Source organism: Helicoverpa zea, chromosome 29 (assembly GCF_022581195.2).
Source record: "Helicoverpa zea isolate HzStark_Cry1AcR chromosome 29, ilHelZeax1.1, whole genome shotgun sequence".
NCBI lineage: Eukaryota > Metazoa > Arthropoda > Insecta > Lepidoptera > Noctuidae > Helicoverpa > Helicoverpa zea.
In genome coordinates, this window is record NC_061480.1 from 3644159 (window position 1) to 3671344 (window position 27186).

Consider the following 27186-nt stretch of genomic DNA (forward strand, 5'->3'; position numbering starts at 1 on the left):
CTCTCGAGATAGATTGTAATCTAACGATGTTTGTAATCTTACGGTAACATATACAAGGTGTTGATTTGCATTCGTGCCATAGTTCAGGAGGAGGACATACAATACGTAAATAATCGATTGGAATTACAGTAGATGGGAAATAACTAATATGCACTGCTTTTTAGGGTTCCGTAGCCAAAATGGCAAAAACGGAACCCTTATAGTTTCGTCATGTCCGTCTGTCCGTCTGTCCGTCTGTCCGTCTGTCCGTCTGTCACAGCCGATTTACTCGGAAACTATAAGTACTACAGTGATGAAATTTGATGGGAATATGTGTTGTATGAACCGCTACAAAAATATGACACTAAATAGTAAAAAAAAGAATTGGGGGTGGGGCCCCCCATACATGTAACTGAGGGATGAAATTTTTTTTTCGATGTACATACCCGTGTGGGGTATCAATGGAAAGGTCTTTTAAAATGATATAAAGTTTTCTAAAAAACATTTTTCTTAAAGTGAACGGTTTTTGAGATATCAGCTCTCAAAGTCGTAAAAAGTATGTCCCCCCCCCCTCTATTTTTATAACTACGGGGTATAAAATTCTAAAAAAAATAGAGGTGATGCATGCTAATTAACTTTTTCAACGATTTTTGGTTTGATCAAAGTATCTCTTATAGTTTTTGAGATAGGTTGATTTAACTGTAATTTACGGAACCCTTCGTGCACGAGTCCGACTCGCACTTGGCCGGTTTTTTTGTCATTGTAATGTCATGGTATTTCCGAAGTAATCCAATTTTATGAATGAAATTTATGAGTGATCGTTGCGTATGCTTTGTGTTTGCGTTTGTGTGAGGGTGCAGCACGGTTTTAACGCCAGTAACAAACGCGCCAAGTTTAAATAAGGCTAGATGACATTTACGGAATTCCGAAAAAAAATTAAAGAAAAAAAATTACGTACCAATTTTTTTATTGATTTGGGTCGAGAATCATTAGCATAATTACCTCCTTGAATATGGCACGGATGCAAATCAACAGCTTGTATTAGTTAGTTTTATGTTGTATCTATATTTATTATTAAGATAAGATATTGTAAAAAGTTATTTGTAAACCACCTCAAGTTAATGTTTTCTAGCAGGTATCTGATAATATTACCTAGAGAAAAGAGATTATTATGAAATATCAGTCGTGAAAATAATCTAAATACAATAATAATAGTTACTTACTTGTTCAATTAAATCATAATTTTAGGCAGTCGTTTTGTTCCTTAATATTTTTGTGCAAAAAGTCGTATTAAGTTTGTTTACTCGTTGTGTTTCTTTCAATAATCTTTAATCTTTTGATAATCTGTTGTTTATTTGACATTTGATGTCTTTCTGTCAACGTCAAACTCTCTGCTGTCAGCGTGCGGCATCGTATGTTTCGGATTGGATGTGGATTGTAGTGGAAAGTGTTTGTGCGTTGTGTGTTTGTAGTGAAGTGATCAAGTGATGGTGAGTGTGCCTGGGCGGTGAGATGGCGGCCCGGTACTACGTGTGGGGCGCGGGGTCGTGGCGCGAACTGGACGTGGCGGCGGGCTGCGTGGCGGGCTGGCGGCGGCGCGCGCGCTTCGTGTTCGTGCGGCGCGGGCGGCTGCAGGTCGCGCGGCGCCGCGCCGTGCTGCGCGCGCTGGCGGCGCTGGCGGCCGGCCGCCCCGGCGCCGCCGCCGACGGCCCGCGCCTCTCACAGCTCAGGTAAACAAACCCCACCTATCAGTTTTCCCGCCCAAAATGTTGAATGAGCGTCTAGATTGGTTTCTCCACACAAGTGATCGCGACTGGTTTTGTAGTGATTGTATTGCATTATGAGAGGGCCCGGTCACATCATGTGTGTTAGTAAGCAGCACCTGTTGTGTATAATCTGTGTGCGGATGTCTACTAGGTGAACTGCGGCTCACTTGACATGTCACACAGGAGCTCAGTCCACATTGCTGAGAATGCTTTGTGTGACGGTTTGCCACATCAGTGTGATATCTGTGCTCGCAGCTATAAAGATAACATGTTGTAGTTATTGCCTTGTAGCATTACATACAACAATCTAGTTGATGATATACAGAGTAATACAGTATTGTGTAGCATGTGATGTGTAAAGCAGGTCGCTCCTATGAGAACAAGCTGTGCTTATAATCTTACTGCAACTAATCACTGTGTTGTTTATCTCTACCTATGCTGGTCTGTGTAAAGCTTCAGGTCAACAAGTATCATAATGACAAACATTTCATGTTTCTAATACTTATTATTATAATGATAAGTGTCTGATGTAGTGCACAGACAGTATGAATGTAATGCTATGCTCGTGCCGGCAGGATGTCCCCCGTGAGTGGCATCAAGCTGAGGCCGCGTGCGAGGCGAGGGCCGGTGCCGCACTGTCACTGCTCCATGCACCACAACGGGTAACTATGCCACCAGTGTGACCGGAGGTTCACTGGATGATGGACATTACTGTGCTGTGCTTACATGTGTATTTGTTATATTGATGTCCTGGCAATATATTAGTTTCTAAAGTGAATGTATTGTGATTACCTACCTACCCTACACTAAGCAGTTCTAATTGCTGTTTGAATATGAATAATACAATATTTTACTACTGTAATGCACAATCAAGTAATTCAAGTAAATAGCAGCTATTAGGACAGCCTTGTATATTTTAATTTACTTGTATTGGTATTCATAAGCGAGCATGGAAAATATTCACAATTTGTGAGTTGTAGACATTATTTACTCTCAGTTTGATATTCTTGTGTATACTATTATAAAAATGAGACAAGCACAAGTTATTGATCTTTTCAAATGTAATTAGTTACAAACATAAATGATGCGATAGGCATAAGTCTTAGTAGTTAGAGTCACTCCATATTGCAGTTGTGTGGAGCCCCCCTTGCCCGCGGCGCCCGGGCGGCGCGAGGCGGCCACGCAGTGCGCTACCACCGAGCGCAGCCTCAACATCAACATGCCGCCCGCCCCCGCGCCGCCCTCCAGCTCCGAGGAGCCGAGCCCGCCCCCCCCGCGCCGCGCGCTCCGCAACACCATGTCCGAGGTGACCGCGCTGCTCGCCCCCGCGCCGCCCGCGCCCCGCCCCGCGCCCGTCACCGACTCGAGCCTGTCGGACGAGCGGCCGCTGGCGCAGTACGCGAGCGGCGCGGGTGGAGGGGGCGCGGTGAAGGAGCTGGTGATCTCGGACGGCGACGTGGCGGCGCTGCGCGGGTTCGTGGCGCGCTCGCGGCCGTCGGCGCTGGCGCGCTTCGACGCGGACGCGGCCTACAAGTGCGCGCTGTTCTACGCCATCAACCCGCTGGTGGAGCTGCGGCGCTGCGCCCGCCTCGAGCGCCTGCTGCAGGAGCGCCGCGACGCCGCGCTGCCGCACTTCGCCGCGCGCCTCGGCCTCGCGCCCGCCGAGCCTGCTGCCTCGCCCGCCGAGCCGGGACCCGCGCGCCGCCGCCGCCACCCCAGCGACTCCACCGACGCCGACAAGGTAACCAATCGTCGACTAAATATTTCAGAAAAAAACAATTGCAAAATCATTTTTTAAATAATATTTTTCAACTTGTAGGAAAACAAGGAACAGCTTCCTTCTCCAAAGAAAGCCCGAACTGAACGTAGCAGTAAGAATGAAGCGAGCTCTCCCGCTAAGCAAACAGCCCGCCCCTCCCGCGCCCCACTCGGCAGCCCCCCCGTCCGTACTACCAAGACAGAAGCGAGCGCGTCTGCCAAGCGCGTCCCCCGCCCCCTCCCGCCGCGCAGCCCCCCCGCGGACGACGCGCGGCTCACGCGCAGCAGCACCGGCGCCAAGCACTCGCCCAGTAAGGCAACGCACGGCGCCGGTGACGTCACCGCGCCCAAGCTTAACGGCGCCAAGCACTCACCTAGCAAGTCCGTCCGCGGGGCTGGTGACGTCACCGTCCAACCCAAGCTCAACGGCGCCGCGTCGAGCGACAGCGACGAGTGGCGGGACGGCAGCAAGGTGACGCCCGCGCCGCGCACACACGTGATCAGCAAGCGGCCGTGCGGCTCGAAGCGGGCGGAGTACTCAAACCTGGAGGACCACGCCATCGTGTCGTGGGTGTCGGTGGGCGCGCGCGCGTCGCTGGTGAACGGCAACGCGCTGTGGCGCGACCTGCAGGCGCAGTTCCCGCGCCTCGCCGGGCGGCCGCGCACGTGGCACTCGCTGCGCAACCGCTACCTGCGCTACATCCTGCCCGCGCTCGCCGCGCTGCGCCTGCCGCCCGCGCACGAGAGCCGGCTGCGCGCCGCCGCCGCCACCGGCGTCACCAAGAGCAGCAAGGCGGAGAAGCGTAGGAACTCCATATTCAAGGAGGCGGAGCGCGGCGCGTCCAGCGTCCGCCCCCGCCCGCCCCCCTCGCCGCCCACACCCGTCGCCCCCGCCGCCGCTGCCGCCCCCAGCAAGGCGCAAGCTGCGCCTGCGGCGGTTACTACTATTAAGAAAGAAGTACAGACTGGTATGTCGCTGTTACTGTTCTCTTAAACATTTAGTCGTATGTTTGCTTGTTTTTAAACATTTTTGAATTTGCTGAGTAGAACAATACAAAAATAAAGATTTTCCTATTCTTGTCAGTATCTTCTAATGTCAATCTTGTGTAATAACATGTCCGTTTGTTCAGAGTCCCGCACGCTGCGTCGCTCGCCGCGCTACTCGGAGATGACGCGTCAGTTCGCAGCACGCCACGCCCCCCGCGCCGCCTCCAGCACGGACTCCTCCCCCGCGCCATCCCCCTCTCCTGGTGGCACCACCCCCTCCCCGCGCGGGGGGCGATCGCGGCGCCTGTTCAACCCCAACCGGAACGTCTGACGCAGCTGACTGCACACATATCATGTTGTAGACGCCGCGCTGTTCCGACAACAGTGCTATAAACTAAGTTATTGGGAGAAAGGTGTTGAAGTGCTTGAGGTGACACAAACTGAGGAATGTCTTGTAACCAGTACCGTGACTGAATAACAAGTGGATGCTAATACTCGGCCCTCGGCAGATAACTGACGCTCCGAAGCTAGCCAAGTGTTTTGTTCCTACATTTTGAGTTACGTGAAGTCAGTAGTAGGCAACTCCGGAGCGGCAAAGTTATTTGGCGAGAACTGTAAATACTATTTTTTTATAAGTGAGTGATACGTCAGAGTAATGTAACGTTTGTAAGTGAGCAGTGTTGTACGACATTCATGTATAAATATATCTCGTCATACTCAATATGAACAGTGCATTATATAGATCAGTTGCATATCAACTTAGAACACTTCTGGTGTGCTAAGTTTCATTTAAATAAGCCTGTGTGCCAAAATCAGTGAATAGTGAACAGCCGTGTATGAGTGAGCTGGATACCTATTGTCTACTACATCTACATAGATAAAGATATGTTTATTGTCTGCTGCGTAGGTACTGTAGACCGCACATCAGTGGTAACTGTCATGCACCTTAACTCAATAGTAATAAGTACGATTTTCCTATAAAACTGTTACCACTGACCTGACGTTGACTGTACGACTGTCACATGTAAGTCATTACCTTTATTTTAATTTGTATTTATTGATCTGTTTTTCGTGTATCTGTATGTAGCTTCAAGGAACTAAGGTCTATAAGTAAATGTGTAAATCTTCCAAGTGTTTGCATATGTTTTGTAGTCAGTGACACAGACTCCTCCCTTTCGAACGGTGGTAAGACTCGAGCAAGCCTCTAACTTGTAGTCAATATGTTATGTTTAAGTGTGTTATCTAGCACTGTGGCCTGCTGTCACACTGCGTGAAGGACTGGCGCAATGCTCTGGCACTGATGTACTTCACCACTCGTCTGTTGTAAGCACACTGATTGTATTAAGTACGTTAAGTTGAGACTTGTTCAAAGATTATGAAGATATTTTCTAATAAATCGTTTATTGTATACCTGCTGTTTTATTTCGTGGTTATTTTTCAATGACTCGCGTCACGGGGTGACGGACGGCAATAGGTGAGAGAGAATAGATGGGGGGAGGCGTCGAACTACTTACGCCTCCCCCCCCCCCCTAGATGATAGAATGGCCATATAGAAATACTGCCATTTCTGTTGTTTACTCATATCGTCCAAAATGAAAGAAGCCTCATTGTATTCAAATGCATACGAGTATACACTATTTTTGTAGTTGTTGTGTGAAGACGAAACTATAGTGGTACGCGTGGTTGCGTACAATATTGGCTGTTTCCCGTTGTTCCGTTGTACATAACTGCGGCCAATGGGAACTATTTATGTACCCAGACAAGAAGTAGGTCTCCCGTGATAAATGGGCTATCTAACACTGAAATCATTTTTCATTCCACCATCTCGGAGAGTGTAGTTTTACAGTTTGATATCTGAGTGCAAAATCCGCTTTTATCCTCTAGCTAGAGCGGCAAAGTGATTTGAATTTAGTTAGAACATCGTGTGTAAAACTATGGTAATACTCCATTTGTCACAATCTTGATGAGAATTTTTAAACAAATAGACAACTGCTTAAAATAATCATTCAACTAATTCATCATCTTTCGAGCCTTTTTCCCAATCATGTTGGGGTCGGCTTCCAGTCTAACCGGATTCAGCTGAGTACGCAATTTTTATTATAGGTTTTTAGATAGATTTTTATCGTTGTTTTTATTTTTAAACTGAGTTTTCAAATTAGTAAAATTTAATAGGTACTTCTTTTGCATTTTGATACTCATAATATGTGCGCGCCATTTTCTTTTTTTGCATTTAGTAATTTTTTCGATGAGGTGGGATGAAAAGTTACTAAATATTTATTTTACCAGCCATTAGATCCTGAGTTTAACGCATTCAAGCAAACAGCTTTATAAAATTGTTGCGTGGATTGGAGGGTGTTGGGTATAATTGAAACTCTGTGTGGGAGTGGTAAGGGACACTTTACTGCGCGACACATATACACTATGCTACAGTTTGGCACGAGTCCGACACTGCTACACATACACGTAGCGTACACTGCCCGCCACATCGCTACTTACAGTACTATCGCAGACAGAATAAAAGTCTTATTAAAAATATAGAGGATTTGAAGTGGGAGTGACAGCACGGGGCGGCCGAGCTAGACGAGCTCCAGCACCTTGATGGTGCCCTGCGAGTTGGCGGCCAGCAGCACGCGCGAGGCGGCGTCGCGGCGCCAGCAGACGGCCGACACGAACTCGGAGGGCTCCTCGTCGCGCCGCTCGCGCTCCAGGAAGCCGCGCACGGCGTCGAAGCGGTAGGCCAGCAGCGGCCGCGACAGCCCCGCGTAGTACACGTACAGCGCGTTGTTCTCGGAGCCGCACGCCACGTAGCGCCCGTCCGTCGCCAGCCCCACGAAGTTCTTCTCGTTGGCGTGGCCCGTGAAGCTGCGCACGCAGCGCGGCGACTCCACGCGCCACAGCTTGAGCGCGGAGTCGGTGCTGGCCGACACCAGCGTCCGCGCGTCCAGGAACTTGACGTAGGAGACGGCCTTGCGGTGGTCGCGGAACACGGCCAGCGGCTCGCGCGGCGCCCGCAGGTCGTAGTAGTGCACGCAGTGGTCGGCCGAGCCGAAGGCCAGGTGGCACGACGAGCGCGGGTTGAAGCGCACGCAGCACACGTTGAACTTGGCCTCCAGCGTGGCCACGGACCGCTCGGCGTTCAGCGCCCACAGCTTGACGCGCGCGTCGTCCGAGCCGCTCGCCAGCAGCCGCACGTCGGCGCGGTTGAAGTGCACGGACCAGCAGCGCTTGTCGTGCTCGTGCAGGGCGCGTGTCCTCTGTCCTGTGCCCGCGTCCCACACCGCCACCGTGCCCTCGTAGTCGGCCGACGCCAGCACGTTCTTGTGGTAGGCGTTCCACGACACGCAGGAGATCTTGTGGCTGCACTGCATCTCTGCGCAGGGGTAGTGCACGTCGACGCAGTCGCGCACCACGCTCTCGTACTCGAACACCTTGATGCGCTTGGTGACGCCGGCGATGGCGAAGAACTCGTCGTCCTTGTCGAACTCGATGGTGGACACGATGGTGGAGTAGTTGATGGCGTCGCTGCAGTACGACAGCGTGGCGAGCGGGCGCAGCGCGCGGTACCGCGTGAAGGCCAGCAGGTCCTCGCGGAACGCGTCCAGCCCCCGCGGCCGCAGCGCCGCCCGCGCGCCCTCCGCCTCGGGCCCCTGCGGCCCCGCGCTCGGCCCCTGCGCCGCCGGGCCCTGCGTCCCGGGCGGCGCGTCGTCGGGCGCGCGCTGGTCGCCGCCGTGCTGCGAGGCGCGCGGCTCGGGCCCCTGCGGCACGTGGTCGGCGTCGGGCGCGGCGGGGCCCAGTGGGCTGCCGCCTGCAGCACTTGCGGGCCCTGCGCTGCCTGGCCCCGTGCTCTCGGGGGTGGGGAAGGCGGGGGGCGCGGGTGTGGCGGACGACGAGCCGGGGAAGTACAGCTCATCCGCCCGGTGAGCGAAGTAACACTGAAACCACAAAACAAGGTTGGACCAAAAACACTTCCTTGGGGTAGACCCCACTTTAACTGTTATAATGTTTCATATAATGACTATTTTGATGAAAAAGAAGATGGATCAAAATTGCCCCACGTCCTATAACAATGTGACGTATCTCAAAAAAAAGATAAAAATGTTTAAAAAAATATGGCTGTACGGTTAGGTACAATTTGCTGATTGTAGAATGGTTGATGGTTGTTGTTAAGTTGGTTGAGTGCAAAGAGAAGAAATCACTGAAGTTAGTTTATTACGTAAATATAAAAATACACAAAGTTTATAGTTGGCGACTCCTTACTCTATCGTTGCTAAAATTGCACTAAGTTATTTATAATAAACAGTTATAATTATTGTTATGAAATAAAAGAACGTGACGCATCTGCTGCATCAGCAAACGCATGACGTACATGTACAGTTGAAGACTGTACATCTTGCCACCCCAAAAAGATAATAAAAATACAAGAGAAAAGAAGAGAGAAGGAGAAGCCATCACAAAGCAAGAAATTAATCAAAGTTGAACGCAACGTTTCTTGTTCCCGTTCTGTACGTTCCGCGAGAAGATCCAGGTTGAGGTTCCGATGAAAGGTGATGGCTCGTTGATTCTGTTGCAGCATTTTCCTTCTGACAGTTGTCCTGACATTTGCGGATAATCTGTAGTTCAATGTCATCATGATGTTGTCCATTAGGCAAATTTTGTGGCTGTGTTTTATTCCGGCGGCAACGTTTTCTCCCAAACACCACAAACAGAGTCACCAAAGCAAATGCCACTAGTAGATAGCTGATAGCATATTGATGGACATCATGACTGGAAATTGTTGTTGGTTTTTGATTCTCCTGTTCTATCAGAGTTTCAATCTTGTCAGCGACTCTCTTCACATCTTTGCTCGTTGATGTATCTTGGAGTGGTCCAACATAGCGGTAAGTTAAGTTGACAACCTTGTTTATTGAAGTGTCTAGAATTGAGACTGGTAGCTCATAATCCATCTTCACGGAGCTGCTGTACTGACGGTGAGCATAAATAGTCAAATCCTTGGCCTGCAGCAGACAGTCTTCAGTGATTGCGACTATACTTGTAGTTGTTATGGTGTACGATGTGATGTCACTATCGCAAAGCGTACGTAATGCACATACGTCACAGCAAGTTGCCAACCAGCTGTTCGATGTGTGTAACTGGATCCACTCGTCCTTACACTCCGCGCGCTCGATGTCACACGGCGCAATGTTGTGCTGCGATAGCAGTTTGGCTTCACATGGTGCGTGCCTACTATGCAGATTGTAGGACGGAACATTCTTACACAAATAGCTGTTTGGATTTTGTTGCAAACATTGCTTCAAATCATCTTCTGTTAAGGAGATAAAAGTATTAGTTTTAAGATTCACAGCAATGTAGTCTGACGATAACCGGACATAAACCGTTGTATTGGTTTTCATAGGTAAGGCTATGGCTTTGTATATTGTGAAGTCAGCATTGGAGACGAGCGGTATGTGAGCTTCAAAGATAAAATACGTGTCTGTCACTCTAGCTTTCACGTTTATTAGTTTGTAAAAATCCTTAATATTGTCCTTATAATTCTTAACTGGCAATGAAACAGTTTTGGGAAGACTTCCGGATATCTCATTAAGGTGCTCGATGAGGTGAACTGGAGTAATCAAATGCACATCCAGATGACCTTGGTAGATGTTGGTTAAAGTGTTGAACAACATTTCTTGAAAGGTTCTTAAGTTGTTGATAAGGAGATATGTTGTGAATGCAGCAGAGTTTATGTATGAAGTGGCTGAGAGTATTTGTATCTCAGACTCAATCGAGGCTAAGTTCAAGTTTGTTTGATTCACAAAGCTGTCAATCAACTTGAACTGGCGCTGTATATTCTCCTCGCTTTTCTTCAAAACATCATTCTCAAGTTTGACAATACTTGTCTGATTTTTTATTAATTCCAATAAGTAGTCTTCGTTGTTCTGGAGAGACTGAATGTCATTTTCGTATTTTTCGGCAAAGCGTTGGTCCAGTATTCCGAATAAACTGTTAGCCAAGTAGCCGACTCCATCTACTAAGCCTCGTTTCATCCTCTGGCTTAGGTGTTTATGTGGGTTTATCTTCTATATGTAGTTGTAATAGTTGAGAATCTCCATTTCATGTTCTAGCTGTTCTATGGTTGTTCCACAAAGATACAACTTTGTCTGTTGGCAAACATCTTTCAAATGGTTAAAGTAAGATTCAATACGACGATTTCCTTCCCAGTAGTTTGTTAAATTGTAATACATAATGAGAATCCACTCGCCTTGCATTGTCTGCATTCTGCCGATCTCATCATAATATACGGGCCGCTCAGTTTCTAAGTTTGTTATGTGAGCGCCCGGCACTCGGCGCGTGCCGTCAATGGCGCAATATGATCCCGACATAAATGTAAACAACGATATCATTGTAATTAATAACGTTGAGATACATTTCTGTCCTTTCTTCCGACCTTTGCTCTCTGAAGCTATTTTAGATGCGGTTTGAGAATCATGTTGGGTTTCTGGTTCAATTTCTGTCGCTAGTGGCAGGGGTGACAATTTCACCACAGGACGTTTAATGATTCCAGACTGTGTTTTTATGGTTGTGACGCGAACATAGCCGTCAGCTCCAGGATGAGTCTCTAAAACTCGTCCCAAAGCCCACTTGGCTGGCGGAAGATTGTTGTCCTTCACCAGTACAATGTCGCCTTGTTTGATGTTTGTCGTCGGTTTGTTCCACTTGCTTCGGGATTGCAATGTTGTAAGATATTCATTTGACCAATTTTTCCAGTATTGGTGGAACATGTGCTCTATCAGTTGCCATCTACGACGGAGGTCGATGTGGTTTACGTTGTTGTAATCTGATAAGGGCAATGACATCGTTGGGCTTCCTGTGAGAAAATGACCTGGAGTCAGGCAGTGGTTGAACTCCTCCGGGTCTTCAGTAAGAGGGCAAAGTGGCCGCGAATTCAGGCAAGCTTCTATCTTTGCCAAGAGCGTTGTAAACTCTTCGTAGGTCAATTTTTGTTCTCCCAACACCCGCCGCAGATGGTGTTTCATCGACTTGACAGCAGCTTCCCACAGTCCACCAGCACTTGGCCAAGCTGGTGCGTTGAAATGCCATTCAACTTCCAGGTCGACAAGCTTGTGCAGCACGTCCGATGTCATAAGCAGTTGTTTGAAGTTAACAAATTCCTGCCTAAGCACCTGTGCAGCGCCAACAAAATTGGTACCGCAGTCTGAGTACATGTGCTTGGGGGTACCCCGTCTCGCGCAAAATCTTTGAAACGCGGCAAGAAAAGTTTCAGTGCTAAGATCCGAAACAAGTTCAATATGTACGGCTTTCGTAGCCATACAAATAAAAATGGCAATGTAGCCTTTTGTTGTTCGGACACCTCTGCCTTTACTAAGCTTGACGTCAACGTGTCCTGTAAAGTCGACCCCTGTATGAGTAAAAGGTCGACAAGGTGTTATTCTGTATTGCGGTAAGTCACCCATCACCTGATGGTTTTCGGCCTTGTTAAAGCGATGGCAACGTATGCATTTTCGTAGTTCCGCTTTCACAGCTCGATTCCCACTGACAATCCAATATCGCTGCCTGATGTACATCAACGTTAGGCGAGGTCCACCATGTAACGTATTGGTGTGGGCTTGTGCTATCAAAAGTTGAGTGAAGCGTCCTTTATATGGTATGATAATAGGATTCTTCATCTCTGGCGGTAAAATAGAGTTCTTCAGACGGCCTCCTACACGAATAATTCCTGTAGCATCTAAATATGGATTCAGTTTATAAATGGTACTACTCTTGGATACAGTTTCACCTTGCGTAATTTGTTTTTGTTCAGATTCGAACTCCACTCGCTGCACATGCAGGACTATACTTCTAGTCGCTGCGTTTATTTCGCTTGTTGTTAAGTGCGCGGTGTCGGATTTCGTCTTGTTGCGCATGTTTGTAATAAAGCGTTGAATCCACGCGATGACTCGAGTTATTCGTGTCAATGAACTACATTTATTCAATAATGTAGTTATTAAATGTTCATTTTGATGCGTTGAAATAGCTGTTTTGGTGCAATAGGTACATCCTATATTGGTTGTATATACGCAGAGACTGTCTTTTGAGTTTTGTTGTTCAGTCAAAAAGTCAGGTCCTTGCCACCATAAGTTGAAGTTGAGTAGTTTAGTTGGCAAGAGCCCTCTTGAAGCACAGTCTGCTGGATTCTGTTCCGATCTAACATAATGCCATTCGTTTGCAGGAATTATGCGCTTGATCTTCGTGACTCGATTCGTGACATACGCTTCCCATCTTGTAGCGTCGCCCTGAATCCATGCCAATACAACTTGCGAGTCTGACCAGGCTTGGACGGAGATATCATATTCCACAAATGCTTCCTTGGTTTTCGCCATCAGATTTGCCAATAGTTGCGCAGCACAGAGTTCAAGACGAGGCAGGGTAAGTTTTTGTGACATGGGTGCAACCCTTGTCTTGGCTGTTAGTAATGTTATGACGGGGAGGTTGTGTTCGTTCAGCACTCGACTGTAAATTACACAGGCGTAAGCTTTCTCGCTTGCATCACAAAAGCCAAGAAGTTCAACTCGGTTTTGCGTACTGCGAATCCATCTGTTTAGTGACATGTTTTGAATAGTAGATAGATCTGTCCTAAGTTTCTTCCATTCGGCTGCAATGTCACAGGGAACTTCATCATCCCACGCTAGTTTGCTCATCCAGACCCTTTGGAAGAGTAATTTTGCTGTTACTGTTACAGGTGACAGCCAACCCAGCGGATCATAAAACTTTGAGATATCGGAGAGCAAAGATCTTTTCGTTTGACGCTTGTGGTATGTCACTGGCCAACTAAAGTGAAAAGTATCACTGTTCGGATTCCAGGTGAGACCTAATGTTTTGGAAGGTTCGTCGTTTTTGAAATCAAAAGTTTGTTTGCTCGAAATTTGCTCTTCACTCAGGTTCTCGAGTAATTTTGGGTCATTGGCTGTCCATTTTCGCAAGTTCATGCCTGCTCCTTTCAGTAGTTGAATCAGCGTTTGTTGCAAGTGTTGTGCCTCTAGGATGTTGTTGTGGCCTGCGATGACGTCATCCATGTAACAGGATGTAGTAAGTGTTCGAGCTGCCTCAGGATATTTGTAGCCATCGTCACTAGCGAGTTGTTGTAGCGTACGCATAGCAAGCCATGGCGCAGCCTTGGTACCATACGTCACTGTGCATAGTTGATATTCTTGCAGATTTTCCGTAGGTGAGTCTCGCCAGATTATCCTCTGCAAGTGCTGCTGATCCTCGGAAAGCCAAAGACAACGGAACATCTTCTCAACATCCGTGGTAAAAGCATATCTATATGTTCGCCACTTAAGGATGAGACTTTGGATGTCCTTTTGTAGGTTTGCGCCCTTTTCCATTAAGTTGTTCAAGCTGTAGCCGCTAGAAGTCTTCTGCGAAGCGTTGAAAACAACTCTCAATTTTGTTGTTAATGCGTTTTCTCTAAGGACACCGTGATGAGGTAAGTAGTATGTTTCCGATGACACACTCGGCGCAGGTTTCATATGACCGAGATCCGCATATGTACGGACGAACGTACATTTATTTTATATACATAATTTAATCTTGATGACATCGCATAGCATTGTTCATGCGCGACCTACATTTTATATTACTTTATTTTATGTTAATTTTGTATGATCAGTGAATTAAAGACACTCGCTAATAAAGGTCGTTTCCTCTTGACAACAACCACCTCTGATTAGCTGACATCATCTCATCGCGAGATTGACATCTTATGTATCGTGGTCACACAACCCGTACATTTTGGTCCTTCGAGACATCGCGAACCGCGTTTTTGACGAACATTGACAAGTGACATCGTGGCTCCTGGCAAATGACATTTAAATCAGGAGAGTGACAGTAAAAGTGCAGTGCCGTGACATTAAAGTACAGTGCCGTGACATTCATATTGAGTCAACAGCAGACTCTTATTGACTGACGCAGCTCACATCTGTGAACGGTGATTTCTGACAGCAACTTCAGGCCTGGCACCAGCTGGTGTGAAGAGTGATCGAGCATCTCAGCCATAAGTATCTCCTTCTCATCTGGACAATCTCAAGTAAGATCGTTCCATTTATTTTTTGTACTTCGGTATTTGACAAGTTTTTCTTACTTCGGTATTTGACAAGTTTTCCTGACAATCGAGATGGAAGCGCAAACTCTTTATACTCGTCAAAAGGATATTATTTCCACAATCCAGACTATAAAAATCAACTTTAAAAAAGATGGTGCGGGCAGGAAGTCTCCAGAGTATATAACCTCGAGAGTGAATACCCTACACAATCTTTGGGGTGAATTTGAAATGAATCATCAGAAACTTGTCGAATATGATGATATTACGAGTGAATATTTCGTCAAGAACATCTATGATGACACCAAGCGTACGTATGAAGAAGTACTTCACTTGTTGACTTCGTACCGCGGACAGGAAAACAAAGGTACGCAACCAGATGAAAAGCTCAATGCTTTAATCATTGAACAGAAAACGAATTTTAAGGCGTTCAAGCGGTATATCCAAAACCTTGAGATGGAGCAGTTGAGTAACAAATGGGAAATAGAAGATGAATTACGTAACCTGCAATTGAGATGGAATAACATTGACACTCTGCATTGGAAAATTGACAACATAGTTGAAGGGTCAGATATGTTCTATGAAAAGGAATATACTGAGTACGAAACCAAATTTAAAAAGAGTAAACGGGAATTAAGCAACAAGCTGTCGTCCGCTATACATCTGCAACATTCTACCCCACAGTTGGAGGTACCTGTCTTCACGGGAAATTACAATCAATGGCCTACCTTTCTCGACCTGTTTAAAGGTGGTATACATGACAATAAGCTACTAACAAAGGCTCAGAAGATGCAACATCTTAAGGGTAAACTAAAGGGAGAAGCTGAACGTTTAGTGCAACATCTACATGTATCAGCCGAAAATTATGACACCGCTTGGGAAATTCTCAACCACAGATATAACAATCAGCAAATTTTATTCACCAAACAAATTGAAATATTTCTTAATCAACCTAATATACAGAAACAAAATTCTTACGAGTTGAGAAGATTACATGATACTACTATGGAATGCATTCACGCCATCCATAATTTAGGAATTGACACCACGACGTGGGATCCTATCCTGGTTCATCTGCTGATAAAAAAGTTTGACATGCACACATACAGCGATTACATGGAAGGTAGGAAAGAACCTCGTAAATTACCAGTATTTGAGGAAGCTATTGCATTCTTAGAGGCTAAATTTACAGCCTTGGAACCTGTAAAGAAACATGACAAGAACACATCAACAATGAATAACCCAGGTTATTCTAAATCATTTGCTTACAAGGAAAAATCATCATATGTGCCTGGGAAGAAAACAGCATTTACTAGAACATCTAGCGTATTTCATTGTGTATTGTGCAATACCAACCATGCGTTATACCAATGCAGCAAATTTGAATCTATGTCACCAGAAGTTAAATTGGCAACAGTTTCGAAATATAATGTGTGCAAAAATTGTTTATTTGTGCACGAAAAAAATATCTGCAATTCCACAAAACGCTGTAAAGAATGCAACGCAGCACACAATACATTATTGCATGAAGCATGCGTCAACCCCGATGTGACCTCAAATTCTACCAAGCTATTCACACCAAGAAAACAGCAACAGATGCGTCAGCAAACTGTTCATCACTTAGCGGACATCAGTAACGAGATATTACTCCCATCGGTTCAAATGCATGTGTTATGCAAAGACGGACAATATATTAAATTGACAGCGCTTCTCGACCAGGGTTCACAAATATCCTTGATTACAGAGAATGCGGCACAAAGACTAGGATTACCCAGACGTCACTTTGACGGTACGATCTCTGGCGTCGGTACTTTATCAAACAAATGTAAAGGGAAAATTAACCTTCAGTGCAAATCGATTCATGACGATTATACATTTAATACTGATGTTCTGATTATGCCAAAAATGATTAATCATTTGCCGAACAATTCATTTGATACTGCTCATTACAAGCATATCAATAACCTTCCACTTGCAGATCCGGAATTTAACATATCGAAGCCGATTGACGTTTTATTAGATGCAAAAATATATTCAGAAATAATAATGAATGGACTCGTAAAAGGTTCTCCACAAGAACCCATTGCACAGCAGACAAAAATGGGGTGGATTCTATCGGGAAATATTACACCATCATTTAATTGTCATGTTGTCATTAATAACATAGAAGACATTGCCAATTATTGGGAGATAGAAGACATTCCATCTGACACTGAAGTGAAAAATCTTACGCAGCAAGATCAATTCTGCGAAAATTTATTCATGACAACAACACGACGTTTACCTAGTGGAAGATATGAAGTAAGGTTGCCAATGAAGGAAGGGTTTGAAAGTAAGCTGGGAGATAGCAAACCACAAGCAGTGGCTCAGTTCAAACAGCAGGAAAAGAGGTTCCAAAACGATGACACTTTATATGACAATTATAAACGATTTATCGACGAGTATATTAATATGGGTCACATGAAGAAGTGTGTTACTAAGACAAAAGTAAGCTGCATACTTCCACATCATGGAGTGATTAAAAATGACTCTACTACAACGAAGCTTAGAGTTGTATTTAATGGGTCGAGCAAAACTACATCAGGGTTCAGTCTGAATGATCTGATGGAATGTGGTCCGAAGCTCCAACAAGATATCCTGTCTCTTCTTCTGAGATGGCGAATATATAAAATTGCATTCACGGCAGACTGCGAAAAAATGTATCGTATGGTGATGCTTCAAGAAGACCAGCAGCATCTGCAAAAAATTGTCTGGCGGGACCAACTAATGAAACCGCTGGAAGAATATCAACTGTGTACAGTAACCTATGGTACAAAAGCAGCGCCATATTTAGCAATGAGGACGATAAAACAGTTAGCAAGTGATGACGCACAGAAATATCCCCTTGCAGGCAAAATTTTGGAAAATGACCTATTTGTTGATGACCTAGTTAGTGGCGCTCATACCATAGAGCAGGCTAAAAATATACAAGCGGAAGTAATTGACATGTTGAAAGGAGCAGGATTTAACTTAAGAAAATGGTCGAGTAACACGCCGGAGTTACTAATGCATTTGACAGAACACCAATTAAATCCATCGGTATTGGACTTCAAGAACGCTGACTCTACTAAAACACTTGGACTTAGATGGAATCCGGTTACCGACACATTTACATATCAAAACAAAATAGATCGCGCAACCGAGACATACACTAAACGTACTATGTTATCTGATATATCGAAGATTTTTGACCCACTTGGTTGGTTATCGCCTGTCACATTGAAAGCAAAGCTCATATTTCAACGCGTGTGGTCCACCGAAATAGGCTGGAATGATACAGTTCCTCAAGAAATCCAGGAAGAGTGGAAGTTACTGAGGGATGACTTGGACAATATCAACTACCTTGAGATACCGAGATGGATTGGTACAACAGAAACTGACATCGAAATACATGGATTTTGTGATGCTTCAGAAAAGGCATACGCATGTGTTATTTATGCCAAAACCCGACATGAGTTTCAACAGACAACAATACAACTTATAGCAGCTAAAACAAAATTAGCGCCTGCCAAGAAGAAACTGACATTACCACGGCTAGAACTTTGTGGAGCCCTACTATTGACAAAACTTGTTGCAAAGGTCTTACAAACTTTTGCAATCAATAAAATTCATGCACAGACTTATGCTTGGACAGATTCCATGGTGGTGATTGGATGGTTGCATGGGAATCCGTCACGTTGGAATGTGTTCGTGGCAAATCGTACACAACAAATTACAGCCGTTATTCCCGCAGTACAATGGAGACATACAAAATCATCTGACAATGCAGCAGACTGTGCAACTAGAGGCCTTACCCCTTCCCAGCTGAGAGAGCACTCATTGTGGTGGAAGGGACCTACGTGGCTAAAGGATGACGTTAAAGAAAATACTCTAAATATAGAAGACCCGGAGATTGAAATCAAAAGAAATCCCCAAGTAATGACTACACAATTAAAATATGAAGTTATTGAAAACATATTAGAAAAATACAGTTCTATTACTCATGCGGCACGTGTCTTGTCTTGGGTATCGCGTTTCATAACAAATACTCGGTATCGTATAACTAAAAAGGCAAGGTATGAGTCACCAACAATTAACGACAATAATTACCTGACATCGTCTGAAATAGAAAATGCATATAACATACTTATTCGGATGACACAAGTTAAAGAGTACCATGATGACATTGCACAAATACAACGAACAGGATCGGTAAAAAGCAGTAGTAGTCTACTTAAACTGAGTCCGTTTTTGGATAAGAAAGGTATTTTGAGAGTTGGTGGGAGACTGGAATATTCAAACTTGACAAACGACACCAAACATCCCATCATACTTCCGAAAACATCAAGACTGACAGAATTACTTATTAACCAGGCACATAAAACGACACTTCATGGAGGTCCTAGACTTACCTTGATGTATTTACGACAGAAGTTGTTAGTTATCCGCATATATAATCATTTCCACAGTTTCGAAATATAATGTGTGCAAAAATTGTTTATTTGTGCACGAAAAAAATATCTGCAATTCCACAAAACGCTGTAAAGAATGCAACGCAGCACACAATACATTATTGCATGAAGCATGCGTCAACCCCGATGTGACCTCAAATTCTACCAAGCTATTCACACCAAGAAAACAGCAACAGATGCGTCAGCAAACTGTTCATCACTTAGCGGACATCAGTAACGAGATATTACTCCCATCGGTTCAAATGCATGTGTTATGCAAAGACGGACAATATATTAAATTGACAGCGCTTCTCGACCAGGGTTCACAAATATCCTTGATTACAGAGAATGCGGCACAAAGACTAGGATTACCCAGACGTCACTTTGACGGTACGATCTCTGGCGTCGGTACTTTATCAAACAAATGTAAAGGGAAAATTAACCTTCAGTGCAAATCGATTCATGACGATTATACATTTAATACTGATGTTCTGATTATGCCAAAAATGATTAATCATTTGCCGAACAATTCATTTGATACTGCTCATTACAAGCATATCAATAACCTTCCACTTGCAGATCCGGAATTTAACATATCGAAGCCGATTGACGTTTTATTAGATGCAAAAATATATTCAGAAATAATAATGAATGGACTCGTAAAAGGTTCTCCACAAGAACCCATTGCACAGCAGACAAAAATGGGGTGGATTCTATCGGGAAATATTACACCATCATTTAATTGTCATGTTGTCATTAATAACATAGAAGACATTGCCAATTATTGGGAGATAGAAGACATTCCATCTGACACTGAAGTGAAAAATCTTACGCAGCAAGATCAATTCTGCGAAAATTTATTCATGACAACAACACGACGTTTACCTAGTGGAAGATATGAAGTAAGGTTGCCAATGAAGGAAGGGTTTGAAAGTAAGCTGGGAGATAGCAAACCACAAGCAGTGGCTCAGTTCAAACAGCAGGAAAAGAGGTTCCAAAACGATGACACTTTATATGACAATTATAAACGATTTATCGACGAGTATATTAATATGGGTCACATGAAGAAGTGTGTTACTAAGACAAAAGTAAGCTGCATACTTCCACATCATGGAGTGATTAAAAATGACTCTACTACAACGAAGCTTAGAGTTGTATTTAATGGGTCGAGCAAAACTACATCAGGGTTCAGTCTGAATGATCTGATGGAATGTGGTCCGAAGCTCCAACAAGATATCCTGTCTCTTCTTCTGAGATGGCGAATATATAAAATTGCATTCACGGCAGACTGCGAAAAAATGTATCGTATGGTGATGCTTCAAGAAGACCAGCAGCATCTGCAAAAAATTGTCTGGCGGGACCAACTAATGAAACCGCTGGAAGAATATCAACTGTGTACAGTAACCTATGGTACAAAAGCAGCGCCATATTTAGCAATGAGGACGATAAAACAGTTAGCAAGTGATGACGCACAGAAATATCCCCTTGCAGGCAAAATTTTGGAAAATGACCTATTTGTTGATGACCTAGTTAGTGGCGCTCATACCATAGAGCAGGCTAAAAATATACAAGCGGAAGTAATTGACATGTTGAAAGGAGCAGGATTTAACTTAAGAAAATGGTCGAGTAACACGCCGGAGTTACTAATGCATTTGACAGAACACCAATTAAATCCATCGGTATTGGACTTCAAGAACGCTGACTCTACTAAAACACTTGGACTTAGATGGAATCCGGTTACCGACACATTTACATATCAAAACAAAATAGATCGCGCAACCGAGACATACACTAAACGTACTATGTTATCTGATATATCGAAGATTTTTGACCCACTTGGTTGGTTATCGCCTGTCACATTGAAAGCAAAGCTCATATTTCAACGCGTGTGGTCCACCGAAATAGGCTGGAATGATACAGTTCCTCAAGAAATCCAGGAAGAGTGGAAGTTACTGAGGGATGACTTGGACAATATCAACTACCTTGAGATACCGAGATGGATTGGTACAACAGAAACTGACATCGAAATACATGGATTTTGTGATGCTTCAGAAAAGGCATACGCATGTGTTATTTATGCCAAAACCCGACATGAGTTTCAACAGACAACAATACAACTTATAGCAGCTAAAACAAAATTAGCGCCTGCCAAGAAGAAACTGACATTACCACGGCTAGAACTTTGTGGAGCCCTACTATTGACAAAACTTGTTGCAAAGGTCTTACAAACTTTTGCAATCAATAAAATTCATGCACAGACTTATGCTTGGACAGATTCCATGGTGGTGATTGGATGGTTGCATGGGAATCCGTCACGTTGGAATGTGTTCGTGGCAAATCGTACACAACAAATTACAGCCGTTATTCCCGCAGTACAATGGAGACATACAAAATCATCTGACAATGCAGCAGACTGTGCAACTAGAGGCCTTACCCCTTCCCAGCTGAGAGAGCACTCATTGTGGTGGAAGGGACCTACGTGGCTAAAGGATGACGTTAAAGAAAATACTCTAAATATAGAAGACCCGGAGATTGAAATCAAAAGAAATCCCCAAGTAATGACTACACAATTAAAATATGAAGTTATTGAAAACATATTAGAAAAATACAGTTCTATTACTCATGCGGCACGTGTCTTGTCTTGGGTATCGCGTTTCATAACAAATACTCGGTATCGTATAACTAAAAAGGCAAGGTATGAGTCACCAACAATTAACGACAATAATTACCTGACATCGTCTGAAATAGAAAATGCATATAACATACTTATTCGGATGACACAAGTTAAAGAGTACCATGATGACATTGCACAAATACAACGAACAGGATCGGTAAAAAGCAGTAGTAGTCTACTTAAACTGAGTCCGTTTTTGGATAAGAAAGGTATTTTGAGAGTTGGTGGGAGACTGGAATATTCAAACTTGACAAACGACACCAAACATCCCATCATACTTCCGAAAACATCAAGACTGACAGAATTACTTATTAACCAGGCACATAAAACGACACTTCATGGAGGTCCTAGACTTACCTTGATGTATTTACGACAGAAGTTTTGGATTATAAGCGGATATGTAACAGTCAAAAAACATATTCGTCGTTGTATAACGTGTTGTAGATTTAGTAACGTACAAAAAAATCAATTGATGGCGAATCTACCAGAACCTCGAGTGACACCTTCACGTCCGTTTACTCACACGGGTGTTGACTTCACTGGACACGTGGATGTGAAAGCGAATAAAGGCAGAGGGATAAAAATGACAAAAGGATACATCGCAGTGTTTGTGTGCTTTGCAACCAAAGCTGTACATTTGGAGCTCGTATCTGACTTGAGCACTCCAACATTCCTCGCCGCCTTTAAGAGGATGTGTTCTAGAAGAGGCGTTCCTAAACATGTTTATAGTGACAATGGGACGAATTTTGTTGGAGCTTCCCGTGTCATCAAGAAAGAATATCAAGAAGCCTTACAGATGATCAATGAACACTTTTTAAATGACATAGCTGACATGAACATAACTTGGCACTTCAACTCACCTGCGTGGCCTAGTGCAGGTGGGTTGTGGGAAGCTGCCGTAAAAAGTATGAAGCATCACCTTAAAAGAGTTCTAGGAGAACAAAAATTGACGTATGAGGAATTTTCGACACTTTTGACTCAGATCGAAGCTTGTTTAAATTCGAGACCTCTCTACGCTATGACAGAAAATCCAGAAGATGAATATCTTACACCAGGACATTTTTTAACTGGTGGAAACATTTTGTCTTCACCCCTGACAGTTTATGATGCATGCGGAATAAAAACAAGATGGCAATTAACAGAACATATGCATCAACAATTCTGGAAAAAATGGTCTTCAGACTATTTACAACAATTGCAATCAAGATACAAATGGAATATTCCTAAGAAGGCCCCTTGCATCAATGATATAGTGCTCATAAAAGAAGACAACTTGCCACCTTCAAAATGGGTTCTCGGGCGAATAATGGAATTGCATCCCGGAAAAGATGGTTATGTGCGAGTGGTGACTGTAAAAACAAAATCAGGCACAGTGAAAAGGCCAATTATTAAATTATCACCTCTTCCCGTACAGGAAGACGAGACGATATGTAAATCTGACAACACTCAAGAATCTGACAACACTCAAGAATCTGACAAAATAAAACCAAGAGCTGCGAGAAGAATCAAGCGGAACTTTCTCGCAACCACTCTTCTATTACTGCTCACATTCGTAACTCCCTCTCTCCAACAAACAGTACACGTGACGTCATTGCACAATTCGAACTCTCTGTATTTTGACAAAATTGCTGACATAAATATTGTACAAGACCAATGGAAAATGGTGGTTTTCTATAATATGACCTCCTATTGGCAGAGCATTGTCGACATAGAGTCTTTCCTTCGGCAAATAAACAAATCGTGTAGAGAGGAACCTATGCTCACATCTATTGCAGCACAGTTGTACCATCAGTTGGAAGAAATAACACATCGTAACAATTTATTGACGAACATACAAACGTCGAGGAAGAAAAGAGGTCTGATTAATGGAGTTGGGTATGTTGCAAATAGTTTATTTGGAGTCTTGGATGAAAGATTTGCCAAAAGGTATGAAAAAGACATCAAACTTATACAAATTAGAGAAGATCATTTATTTTCGTTATTCAAAAATCAGACGTCAATAATGGAAGCAGAAAACAACATCATAAAAAGAAATGAAGCTGTAATGAATAAAAACTTTATCGCTATCACTGAACATATGCAACGTATCACATCTGACATGCACCAGTTTCGAAACGAGATTCAAACCACGGTACAAAAAGTTTCCTTGTTGACAGCACTCATGTCGGCTAATATTATAATTTCCCACATACAACGTTTACAGGATGACTTAATAGATACCGTAACTGACATTTACCATGGCAGAATAAATTCACATTTACTGTCTCCGGATCAGATTCAGCAACAACTCACCATAATCGCCAGTCAAATACACGGCGAACTCAAAATACCAGGGACTAACAGCAAAGAGTTATATGGACTAATGCAAATCAAAGCGAGGGTGACAAGCAAACTTTTGCTAATGGAAATCAGAATTCCTCTCTTGAACCATGATAAATTTGAACTTGACAGAATCATCACTATTCCACTGCAAAAAGGAACCAGTACTGTGTATACTCAAACTGAATCAAAATACATCGCAGTCAATGTTAATAAGGATACAGTTATACCCATGACAGAACAAGACGTACAATCGTGCGCCATGCGTGCTGAAAATGAATTTATCTGTTCATTAAATCATCCCATTTACACATTAAAAATGGGAGAATCCATTTGTAAAATCAAATATACACAAAATAGTGACAATAAGTACTGTCATACTGAAATCAAGGAATGCACATACAACTGGATCAAATTACACACCCGAGACTCGTGGCTATTCTCGTGTTGCGAGGAATGCTCAGTCCGCATTTTATGCCCAGACGGCCTAGTGACTAAACAATTAATTGGTAGTGGGGTCATTACCATCGGGCAAGGTTGTGTTTTGAAAGGTGATATGTTTACAATACATAGTCATCATAACTATATGAATCAGATGTTCATTCAACCCACTGTGGAAAGACTTCCGAACATATCTCAATTAAACAACATTTTGAATACATCTGTAACTCCACAAGACATCATTCAGATTACCAACCACACGGCAGAATTCCATGAAATAAAGCGACAGATTTCCAATTTGAAGAAACAAAAATTGGAAGAAAGCCCACTAGATGATACTCCGCATTACTATATAATTTACGGCATCTTGGGTACTGTACTTCTGATCGTTCTTATTGTCATGGGGTACAAAGTGAACCAATGGCGAATCAATACACAGACACGGAAACCTTCAGGTGACACCATATCAGTTCCTGAGCCTGGGGTCGGAGTAGCAGCATCGATGACAAGACAGGAGAGTGATGTGAATATCAGGGTGACCAGAGATCAGCCGATCTCATCTCCGGGGCAAAAGAACAACTCAAACAATAGTGAGACGTTCTCACCAGTGATGCGCAAAGCATATAGTGTGACAAGTGTGAATAAGGCTACATCGCCAACTATGAACAGAACAGTTAGCTTCAGTGTAGTTAATGATAACTAATAATAGTAACAATAGCACCAATATTCATCAATGCACTTTACTTACATAAATACATGTGTTGTTGCTTTTATACTTAATTCTTATGTAGTGTTAGACATAGTTGTACTTTGAAATTAAGTTGGTTCTCTTTTGTGTTGGCAGTATGTACGGACGAACGTACATTTATTTTATATACATAATTTAATCTTGATGACATCGCATAGCATTGTTCATGCGCGACCTACATTTTATATTACTTTATTTTATGTTAATTTTGTATGATCAGTGAATTAAAGACACTCGCTAATAAAGGTCGTTTCCTCTTGACAACAACCACCTCTGATTAGCTGACATCATCTCATCGCGAGATTGACATCTTATGTATCGTGGTCACACAACCCGTACATTTTGATCCGGCTCGAAGGACCAAAATGTACGGGTTGTGTGACCGCGATACATAAGATGTCAATCTCGCGATGAGATGATGTCAGCTAATCAGAGGTGGTTGTTGTCAAGAGGAAACGACCTTTATTAGCGAGTGTCTTTAATTCACTGATCATACAAAATTAACATAAAATAAAGTAATATAAAATGTAGGTCGCGCATGAACAATGCTATGCGATGTCATCAAGATTAAATTATGTATATAAAATAAATGTACGTTCGTCCGTACATTCATTGATAAATTGTTTATACATAGCTTGCAGTTTACTGTTTTTGTTTAAGCGCTTTTCTAGCTGTAAATATTGTGATATGGCTATCGATTTTGAACAACCCAATTTACTTTCATAATCGGGAGTGAGCGGCATTTTCACAATATATTTTCCATCTTCGGCACGTTCAACAGTGTCTCTGTAAAACTGTTCACAGTGGTCGTCCGTGGATGTATCCTGACTGGTGGGAATGTCTTCAGTTTCCCAAAATTTTGTAATCTCTTTTAAGTTGATAACAGCAGCGTGACAACTCAAAGTCTTCATCTTACCACATAGAATCCAACCTATGTGCGTTTGTTGCGCAACAGGAGCTTGTTCGCTTCCTTTCAGTACACCATCTAAGATGATATTTGAGTAGACTTCAGCCCCTAATATGAGATCGATTTGACGTGAGACGTTGTATTCCGGATCTGCTAGTTTTAAGTTTTCTAGATGCGGCCATACAGTTTTCTTGAAAGTTGTAGTTGGTAAGTTGTTTGTCAATTTCTTCATAATAAGGGCTTGAGTTTCGAAAGTGTAATTGGAGTGAATGGATTTACAGTTCAGATGAAGTTCTCCTCTGCAATCTCCGGAAACAGTTCCAACGCCTGTGACGCTTACGTTGATCCTTTTGCGTGGAAGGCGCAATATTTGTGCGGCGTTCTCTGTGATCAGGTTAACTTGAGACCCTTGATCAAGTAGGGCTCTCAGTGTGACGTAAGTGCCGTCACTTGCCCGTATGTGCAGTTGGACTGTGGTTAATAAAACTTCCGTATCGCTGTTGGATAAGTGGTTGGATGTTTGTGATTGAGTTGATGTTGACGGATATTGTCCTTTGCTAATCTTAGGTAAAGTTGTTGGTTTTCTTTCAAAATTGTGCAATAACGTGTGGTGTTTCAAATTGCATTCCCTACAAGTTTTCGTTGATTTGCATTCTTGATCGCCGTGACTGTATAAACAGTTCTTGCAGAGTTGCAATTTTGAAACGGTGTCATTCCGTTTAGGCACTTCCAACTCAAGAAATTTATCGCAATTCCTCAGCACGTGACTTCCTTTGCAATGTGGGCACTTTCCGAATGACGCATGAAAGTTGCTTGATCTAGCAAATCGATAATTAGTATTCTTCATCGGGGTTTGCTTGTTAACAAATGTTGAGGGTTTTTCCGGACCTGTTGAGTTTCCCTTTTTTGCGGACTTCATTGTTTCATAAGCCATAAATTGGGTTTCGATGAAATACAGAAAATCCTGCAAATTCTGAAGTTCCCTATGGTCTTGCAGCTCCTTCATGTAGTCACTCATGGTTCTCGAGTCCAGTTTCTGAGTCATGATGTGCACAATGATCGG

General features: G+C 43.5%; 2 protein-coding genes across 2 annotated transcripts in view; one reads left to right on the forward strand and one right to left on the reverse strand.

Moving 5' to 3' along the window:
* The first annotated feature begins 1355 nt into the window (after window positions 1–1355).
* Window positions 1356–5900, forward strand: LOC124644213 (serine/arginine repetitive matrix protein 1-like). The gene is made up of 5 exons (XM_047183462.1): window positions 1356–1709; window positions 2321–2407; window positions 2877–3486; window positions 3565–4471; window positions 4634–5900. Exons 1-5 carry the CDS (start codon window positions 1492–1494, stop codon window positions 4819–4821), a joined length of 2010 nt encoding a protein of 669 aa, XP_047039418.1. The 5' UTR covers window positions 1356–1491; the 3' UTR covers window positions 4822–5900.
* A 968-nt stretch (window positions 5901–6868) lies between these two features.
* LOC124644327 (E3 ubiquitin-protein ligase COP1-like) overlaps window positions 6869–27186 on the reverse strand; it is a 29599-nt gene continuing 9281 nt past the window's right edge. The window contains exon 4 of the mRNA XM_047183628.1: window positions 6869–8422. Within this exon, the coding sequence (XP_047039584.1) occupies window positions 7067–8422 (1356 nt within the window). The 3' untranslated portion in view covers window positions 6869–7066. The remainder of the gene's footprint in view (window positions 8423–27186) is intronic.

Coding starts and splice junctions, on each gene's coding strand:
- LOC124644213 (XM_047183462.1), top strand. CDS start 1,492: ATGGCGGCCCGGTACTACGTGTGGGGCGCGGGGTCGTGGCGCGAACTG. Junction 1,710..2,320: donor CCGCGCCTCTCACAGCTCAG/GTAAACAAACCC, acceptor TCGTGCCGGCAG/GATGTCCCCCGTGAGTGGCA. Junction 4,472..4,633: donor TAAGAAAGAAGTACAGACTG/GTATGTCGCTGT, acceptor CCGTTTGTTCAG/AGTCCCGCACGCTGCGTCGC.